At 40.1% G+C, this 9,469-nt stretch overlaps 1 protein-coding gene across 1 annotated transcript; it reads left to right on the forward strand.

Annotated features, from left to right (window-relative positions):
• Positions 1 to 334: 334 nt before the first annotated feature.
• LOC123108547 (UDP-glycosyltransferase 85A1) lies at positions 335 to 2,653 on the forward strand. Its single transcript, XM_044530318.1, has 2 exons — positions 335 to 873; positions 1,595 to 2,653. The coding sequence occupies exons 1-2, from the start codon at positions 360 to 362 to the stop codon at positions 2,497 to 2,499; spliced, it is 1,419 nt and encodes a 472-aa protein (XP_044386253.1). The 5' UTR covers positions 335 to 359; the 3' UTR covers positions 2,500 to 2,653.
• Positions 2,654 to 9,469: the final 6,816 nt, after the last annotated feature.

Genomic DNA, 9,469 nt, shown 5'->3' on the forward strand with positions numbered 1-9,469 from the left:
AGATTCATGTAGATATTTTTCTTTTTTTTTCTTTTCTCTTTATGCTTGATTCACTCACTTAGATGTGCAATAACTAGAGCACATCTAGATGTGCCCTAGACACACCCAAGAAAGAAAATCGGTTGTTAGTGAGATTTTGGGTGCGATTTGGATTGGGATTGCAGTTTTTTTTACGGCTATGAACGTTGCAATTGCATCGTAAAAGCAGAGTTGTTGATGCTTTGACGAAAGCGGCAATGTCAGTCTCAGTCTCCGCCATGCTACAGGCTCGAACTTATTCATTATATAAGCAGCTAACTGCACAGACTTTCCTCACGACACACGGAGGATCCACAGAAGCAAGCAAAGTAGAGAAAAACATGGCGTCCTCGCAGTCGGCCAAGGCCAAGCCGCACGTCCTGCTCATCCCCTACCCGGCTCAAGGCCACGTGAACCCGTTGCTGAGGCTGGCCAAGGCCCTGCACACGCACTCATTCCACATCACCTTGGTCCACACCGAGCACAACCATCGCCGCCTCCTCCGGTCCCGCGGGCCGGGCGCCGTCGAGGAGGTCCCGGGCTTTCGAGTCGAGACAATTCCTGACGGGCTCCCGCCGGCAGACCTCGATGCCACCCAGGACATCTGGAAGCTCTGTGAGGCCACGAGGCGGACGTGCCCTGGCCATGTCAGGGAGGTCGTCGAGAGGCTCAGCCGCAGCGAGGGCGTCCCGCCGGTGACCTGCGTCATCGCCGACGGCGCCATGGGGTTCGTGGTGCACGTGGCCAAGGAGTTGGGGCTCCCAGCCTATCTGTTCTTCACGACCAGTGCATGTGGGCTCCTGGCATATCTCAACTTTGATCAACTTGTCAAGAGAGGCTACGTGCCATTCAAAGGTAAATGAGTTTAATCCACTCGTTCTATTGTACCTTAATTTCTAAATCGTACGTCAACATGATATCACACTAACCCCGCAAAAAGAAACATGATATCACAGTCAGTCATACGGACAACTCAACTGGCAGTGGACATCTACCACTAATTATAGTGGGAATATAAGCGACACTTAACGATCACTATGGTTAACGATCATGACTCAAAATGAATGAATTCAACAACATTGGATTTCATGGCTCTCTTTCAGGAACGATCAAAACAAGGGGGGTCGATTTACTCTTTCTAGCGGCCCTCCTCCTCTAGCTTTGTTCTTCTTCTTCCTGCTACCGTCACCTGCAGTTGGTGCCGCTGCCACACACACCTTGCCCGGCATGAGCCACCTCCTCTGCCGCCTTGCCGCCGCCGCAGGCTATCCTTCTAAACCGCGGGGCAATCAATAGCCAGAGACCTCCCCGTCCGTCGGACCTGAACCCGTCAACCTCTGACTTCTCCCTCCATCGGCGACGTCGCTGACGCATCGTCCGTGGCTCCGGATCGCTCCTGGCTCCGGCGTCGGACCTCCCCGCTGCCGCTTGCCACTTTGCCTTCAAACATAACTTGTTCCCTCTCGAAATCTATCTACTGTTGTTTAAGTGTGTGTGTGTGTGTGTGTGTGTGTGTGTGTGTGTGTGTGTGTGTAACATAATATCCTATCTAATGACCTGTACACATGCACAACAGACGAGAGCTGCTTCACGGACGGTTACCTCGACACTCCTGTGAGCTGGATAACCGGAATGATCGGCAGCGTCCGTCTCCGCGACCTCCCAACTTTCATCCGCACCACCGACGCCGACGACGTCATGGTGAACATCAACATCAAGCAGTGCGAGCTGGATGCTCCTGCCGCCGACGGCATCCTCCTCAACACCTTCGACGACCTAGAGCACACATCGCTGGCCGCCATCCGCGAGCGTCTACCCAACACCATCACCGTCGGACCTCTCGTCTCGATGCCTTCCTACCTTCCCTCCCTCACCTCGAGCCTGTGGAAAGAGGACAACGTATGCACTTCGTGGCTGGACAAGCAGCCGGATGGCTCTGTTGTGTACGTCAACTTCGGGAGCATAACAGTAGTGTCGGCGGAGCAGATGGTGGAGTTTGCACGAGGGTTGGCCGGCGCCGGCAGCCCGTTCCTATGGGTTGTCCGGCCTGACATGGTGCGGGACGGCAGCCTGCCTGAGGGGTTCGTGGACGAGGTGGCGGGGAGGGGGCTGATGGTGGGGTGGTGCGACCAGGAGGCGGTTCTGGAGCACCGCGCAACTGGTGGTTTCTTGACCCACTGTGGGTGGAACTCGACGCTGGAGAGCCTGCGTGCTGGCATGCCAATGGTATGCTGGCCGTTCTTCGCCGAGCAGGTGACCAACTGCAGGTACGCATGTGACGAGTGGCAGGTCGGCATTGAGATGGCGCGCCAGGCCGGGCGGGAAGAGGTGGAGGCAGCGGTGAGGGAGCTGATGGGTGACGGGGCGATGAGACGGAAGGCGGCCGAGTGGAAGAAGAAGGCGGATAAGGCAGTCGCGGAGGGTGGTTCGTCGCATGGGAACCTCAAGAGGTTCATGCAAGAGATCGCGCGCGTCAAGTGATAGTGGTATGTATACTCTGGAAAATGATAAAAGTACAGCCATATATATTGACTGTTCAAAGAAATTTGTGCTACATGCACATTGTATGATCTATGTATGAGCTTTTGAGTAATTAATTATGATATTGTTGTATTTGGAAGGGATGGAAAATTAGTTAATGGTGATCCCATATGATGTATACGAGGGACAGACGTACAGTGTAGTTGCATCGATCGGGTTTGCATTTTGATTGTATCCTCTAAACTACACCACTTGAATTTTGTTTTTGCGTTTGTCGTGCCGTGTAGTGTCATTCTTTTGTTTTTGCCGTAGGGCATCTAACAGTAGTAGTCGTCGTATGTTTTTCTCTGCAAATTTGTAGGGAACAGGCAAAGTCATCATAGGATAGATAGAATAGGATGGGTCTTTCTCTTTCATTTGCAGGCTGTTATGGCAACCTAATTAACGTGTAGATTGAGGTAATTAACTGTAGCAGCCAAATGACTTTGTTGATGAGGTGGAGGAACAGGTCGTCCGGAGTAAATGTATGCAGATAGACGCCGCCTCCAGCAATGCTAACCTCTCCTTCCTCAATTCCCTCAACTTATGAATTCCCATTGAAGATGTGCGACATGGCTTACATACACACAACATCTTCTTAATAGTTATACGGTTTTAATTTCCATTGAAGATGTGCGACATGGCTTACATACACACAACACCTTCTTAATAGTTATACGGTTTTAATTCCCATTGAAGATGTGCGACATGGCTTACATACACACAACACCTTCTTAATAGTTATACGGTTTTAATTCCCATTGAACAGGTCGTCCGAGTAAATCGCCAAAAACTATCACAATTGCGGTCTCATTTTTGAAAAAAAAAATGTTACATTTTTTTTTCAAAAAGATTGTTGGCACTCAGTAATCTTTTTGTCAAAACACTGATCACTCAAATATGCGCACATTGACGTTGAACCTAACGGGTGGATCCCACAGTAAGTGATGATGTGGCACCTGAACCGCACATCGTTTGACTCAATCGTTAGGCAGGCTGAGGGACCACCCTCTCGATATCCATATCCCCCTTCTCTTTCTTGCGCATTTCATCGAATGCCTTGCGAATGCACGGCTGGCTGCCACCGCTGCGGGAGACACACAGCTGCACCTCGTGACGAGCTGGTTCACGCAATCAGCTGCAAAGACAAGGTTGTGACTCACTAAGGTTGCATGCGTCCTCGGGGTGCGTCTTCCTTCCCATCGTCGTCCAAAACCACCTTGTGCACGCGTTGCCATGTCATCTACCTTGGATGCACGCACAACTTTGGTCTTGGTGTTGGCGATGACTGTGAGCTACACTAGAGCAGAGGACGGGGAGGAACTGCAAGACGCGGGCTTGAGCGCAAAGTTCACGAAGGCGGCTTAAGCGTCGAGCAAGGAGTCAATGGCGAGCAAGCGTGGCTGCATGTCACCCGTCCGGGAGGTGAGCAAGTAGGATGGCATGATCAACAAAATAATTAACGTTCTTTCCCTACTTCATTGTAGCATGCAACAAAAGATGTGTCAGTGGTGTTGCCTGCTATCTGTGGTCCTCTTACAAGAGATTTTGCTACAATCCTTCTTCATTTGCACCTTCTCATGGAGTTCTACTCAATCTTTGTGCAGTTTCAAACAACTGGATTGGTTACGCATGTAAACTTTTGAGAAAAACAGATCATGTAAACTGAAACAATTGTGGTGTCACATTGATATGGTATATCATCGAATCTAACTTCTATATTTTACAAGTTTTGGCATTATCACATATTTGAAATATTCGTGATTGATATATCTGTAAGACATAAGAGGAAGGTTATGTAATCAATAGGGAATTGGGACTCAGGAAACAAAATGAGAATTCAGAGAGAGAGATCAACCCAATCCCCAAGGGTTTGGTTCCAAAACAAATTCATGTTTTTTTCCTTTGCCCATTTTCTTAGTTTATTGGTTTCTTTTCTTCTTTTATTTTTCGGTTGGTCTGAATTTATTTAAAAATTCAACATTTTTAAAACTTTCTAATTTTAAAAAAATTAGAAATTTCAAAATTAACTAAAATTTAAAAATAGAAAATGGTATTTTTTTCAGAAAAATAAACATTTGACTTAATATTCATGTTTTCTAAAATTGATCACAGTTTACTAAATTTCAAGTTTACTCATGATATTCAGAAAATAGAAATTTCAAAAAAATAGACTTTCAAAATAACTCCTTTTACAAAAATGTGTACACATATTCAAAAAAATAATAATGTTTTTTAGAAAATATTCTCAAATTTTAATTAGTACCCAATCTGAGCATTCTCTTCATGTTTTCGAACCATGTCCGTGTTTTCAGAAAATAAGAGGTTTCACTCTACCCGAGCCTTCCCTTCGCTCCATCAGTCGATGCTTGACTGGAAACTATTCAACCAATCAGTTGTTCAGCAGCTCATCATTGACCGGTTGACTTTTTTTCAATGGATCTGAATTTTCCGTAAAACAATAATGAAACAACTTGGATTGGAAAAAGTTAATAGACTTGAAAAAGAAATTAGGGAAAATGATAATAAAGTGAAGAAAATAGGTTCATATATTCTAGAAAAAGTTCTACGGATTTTAACAAAAGTAAAACAATTTTTGAGAAAATTGTAATGGATTTTAAAAAATTCATCAAATTTTGCAACAAATATCGGAAAGGAAAAAATATTTTATTTTAAAAACAATAGTTCATAAATTTAAGTAAAGTTCACTCGTTTTGAAGTAAAGTTTGTAGAAAGTGAAAAGAGTTTGTGGGTTTGAAAACAGTTCATAAAAATGTTAAAAGTTCATAAAATTCTAAAAAATTATGATTTTTTCAAAAGAAATTCATGAACTTTAAACAAAAAGTTCAACAATTTTCAAAGAAATCATATATATAGAGAACATTCACGAAAACTTTACAATTTCAAATTGGTAAAGTATCCATATATTTAGAAAAAAAGTCACAAAAACAAAATTGAATGTTAATGAAATTTTAAAAGGTTCGTGAATTTGAAAAAAGTGCGTTGATTTTTGAGAAAAAATAGTTCATGAATTCAAAAAAAAGATGGAAAAATTGCGAACTGGAAATATAGTTTGAAAAATAGTTCATGAACTCCAAATATTCTATATAGAACATCTGAAAAATGTTATCAAGCATTTTTGTTAAATTTTTACAGAGAAGATGTTTGTTATCTATACAACAAATGAATACAAAAAAATGTATACGAAACAAATTGATCATGTATTTAAATAAAGTTAATCGAGCATTTGAAAAAATGTTCAACAAGTGTCGAAAAAAGTTAAGCAAGCATTTGGAAAATTTTAATTGTGTACAGAAAAAGTGTTTACCATGTATAAAAATGATGAAACAAATTCTTTCATGTATATAAAAATGTTAATAGTTATTTTGAAAAAATGTTGAAAAAGTTATTAAAAATGTTAAACACGTTTAAAAAAATGGTGACCATGTATTAAAAATGATGAAATTGTTTTAGCATCTATTTAAAACTATTAGTCAAGCATTTCAAAAAATATTGAACAAGTATTTGAAATATGTTAATCAAGCATTTGAAAAATCTTAAATGTGTTCAGAAAAAATGTTGACAATGTGTCAAAAAAACGTTAATATTGCTTTTAAAAAAATATTAATCATGCATTTGAAAAATGTTAAATGTAAAAAGAAAAGATGTTGACCATGTATAAGGAAAATGCTAATCTTGTATTTGAAAAATGTTAATTAAGCATTTGAAAAGGTGTTAAATGAAATTTTTTGTATAGGAAAAAATGTTGACCATGTATTAAAAAATTAATCTTGTATTTAAAAATTGTTAATCAAGCATTCAAAATAAATTAAGAATGTGCATCGAAATTTTTTTTACTATGTATTAAAATTGTTAAATTTGTGTTGTAAAAATATTAAACGTGTATTAGACAAAACAGATTGACATATAGAAATAATGCAAAATAAAAACCAAAAGAAACAAAGAAAACCATAAAAAAACAAAAAAAACAAAGAGACAAGGTAAAAAAAGAAAAAATGGGAGATTAAAGAAACCAAAGAAAACGAATAAAACAAAAGAAATGAAAATAGAAAAGAAAAACAGTAAAAATGGAGAAAGAGACGTTGAAAAAGAGATGAAATGGGAAGAAAACCAAAAACCTGAAAAAGAATAAAATAACTGGCTCAATGTGAGACATAGCTCTCGCGCTGGTGTATATGGACGCAGAAGGCAGCCTGGCCAGCGCAGCTACTCCCTCCTTCCATCTATATTGAGCCTAATGCGTTTTTCGAGGCTAACTTTAACCAAATACTAGAGCAATAATATATGACATGCAACTTACACAAAGCACACCGTTAAATTCGTGTGTGAAAGGAGCTTTTAATGATATAGTTTTCACATTGTGCATGTCATGTACTATTAATCTTGTCAATAGCCAAAGGCGGTCTTAAAAAACGCATTAGGCCCTATATAGATGGAAGGAGGGAGTACAAGGATCTGGGGGTGGGCCTGCCCAGTAAAATATGGGTTAGCCACGTTGACATCAAGATAATCTTGTTTTTCTAATGGGTATATTTGAAAACTTCAATTTAAATAAAAAATTAAAAGTGACTTTTCAAATATTAACACAGTATAAAAAATGTTAGCATGACTTTTAGAAGTTGATATCTTTAAAAAATGTTTGTGTCAATGTCAAATTTTTCCTGATTTTAAAAAAAAGTATGTGATTTTTATTAATATGTATGCAATATACTAAAAAATGTTTGTGTAGTACAAAAAATGTTTTCACCATTAAAAATATGTACATTACATTTCACAGAAATATTCTTGCATTTGAACAAAAATTGTGACATTCTAAAAGAAATATTATCATGTTCCCAGAAATATGTCCATGGAAGTTCGAAATATTTTTCTGCAATCTAAGAAAATTCCATCATAGTTTAAAAAAATATTAACATTAAAAATGTTCAACATGTATTTGCAAAAACATTGACCATGCATACCAAAAATTGTGCATAATATGTTTTGAAGAAAAAGAAAGTATATACATCATGTATTTGAGAAATGTACAACATGTATCAGAGAAATGTTTCACTTGTACATTAAAAATGGACACTGTGCACTGAAAAAAGTAGACAAGTGTTCTATGAAAATGATGAAGACGTGGACAAGCGTAGCGCATTTCGTCGCAGGGACCTTAGGCTGTCAGACTGTAAAATCATGAAGGTGAATTTCCGTCGCATATTTTCTACAGGGTGGTTTATATAGTCGCATTGCATCAGACTCTGATGGAGCGGTCACCTTACCCGCCTTTGGATGCATCCACTAACCAGCTAACCTTTTGTACTGTACGACTGATGTTTTCTTGTACTCCCTCCGGTGCTTTTTCCTCTGCATATAAGAATTATCTGAAGTCAAATATCGTAAAGTTTGGCCATATTTATATGAAAAAATATTAACATCTACAATGCTAAATTTATACAATATGAAAACTTAAGTCATGATGCATCTAATGTTGTTGACTTCAGACAACTCTTATATGCAAACTAAAAAGGCCCGGAGGGAATAGATTGGGATCGAGGGCTCCCTGGTTAACTTTTTCAATGAGAGCCTCGTCGGCATGAACTTTTACAATGGAAGGCACAGAGGAACTCCTTTCCTACCTTGCAAGCAAATCTGTGAAGTCCTGCATCTGTTGGGTCTCGAGTTGGAAAAAAGTATGTTCTTCCTTCTCTCTCTGCTACTCACTCTCAATACAAATTTATGTTTTTCAAGGATCTTAATCACACTATAAAAACCTCATCGGGCAACAGGAGGAAGACCAGAGGCGTTGTTCGCAGATTGGACGAAGGGCAAGACGGGACGAACAACCGAAACCGGTAGAATCAATTTGTTTATGTTCCCTACTGAAACTGTTAGTTGTTTGGGACTGTTTTATTTGAACTACGACTGACTCCCTCTGTAAAGAAATATAAGAACATTTAGATTATTACTTTGATAATCTAAATGCTGTTATATTTCTTTACGGAGGGGATACAATATAGTGGAGAAATTAAACTATGGATGGCAGATGGCCGGTGCCGCAGCCGTTCTGGTACTATGGTTGGCTGGAGGTGGATAGGTTTGGCCCCATGCCCATGAGAAGACGGGTTCTCCCGTAGATGCCCGTGCACCCCGGAAAGCTAACGATATGGATGGTTTGCCTTGTGTTCATGCATGGATGTACGTCCTTCCCTGTATATATTGCCGTGGGTCATGTCGGGTGACTCTAGGTTTCCTCTTTTTATGTGTGTGAATCTAAATAGCATGCTATTGTACATTGTTAGTTAGATGGTCTTTTATATATATGTCCGATGGACTGGAGGAAGTGCATGCACTTCTGAAAAACATAGAGAAATGAGACAGCAGCTTGAGAAGGGAATGTGTAGTACATAGAGATCTAATAACACGTGCCATGTTAATCGCCGGTCAGCGTACGAGAAATGCCGACCTCTTCCACTGCGACGGTATACACCCCTGATCCATGCCATGCATGCAATGCTACTATCGACAACGGACGAAAGAACTCCAAATCATGGGAATTTCCCAAAAAAGACAGTGAGCAACAGTGGGAGATTACAAAAATGAAAAAGACCAATGGTATAAATTTATATGTAAAAAGAAACAGAAAAGATAAATCTCGAACGTTCGAACGTTTTTTTATGGCAACTTTAGTTCACACGAGGATGCCAAGTTTATAGTCGTTAATCATGGCATCCCGCAATTTGTTTTTTGCTAGGAAATTGCCATGCATGCCAACTTAACTTGCCATCCTCACGTCAAGAAAGTTGCCATAAAAAATGTTCAATTTGCATACAAGTAGCTTGGTACTTTTCTCCTTCTTTCAATGATGACAATTTGGAAAAGGTACGGAACTTATTAGAGCAATGATGAGAATTTGGAAGAGGTAAAA

This window comes from Triticum aestivum, chromosome 5A, assembly GCF_018294505.1.
Source record: "Triticum aestivum cultivar Chinese Spring chromosome 5A, IWGSC CS RefSeq v2.1, whole genome shotgun sequence".
Lineage (NCBI taxonomy): Eukaryota > Viridiplantae > Streptophyta > Magnoliopsida > Poales > Poaceae > Triticum > Triticum aestivum.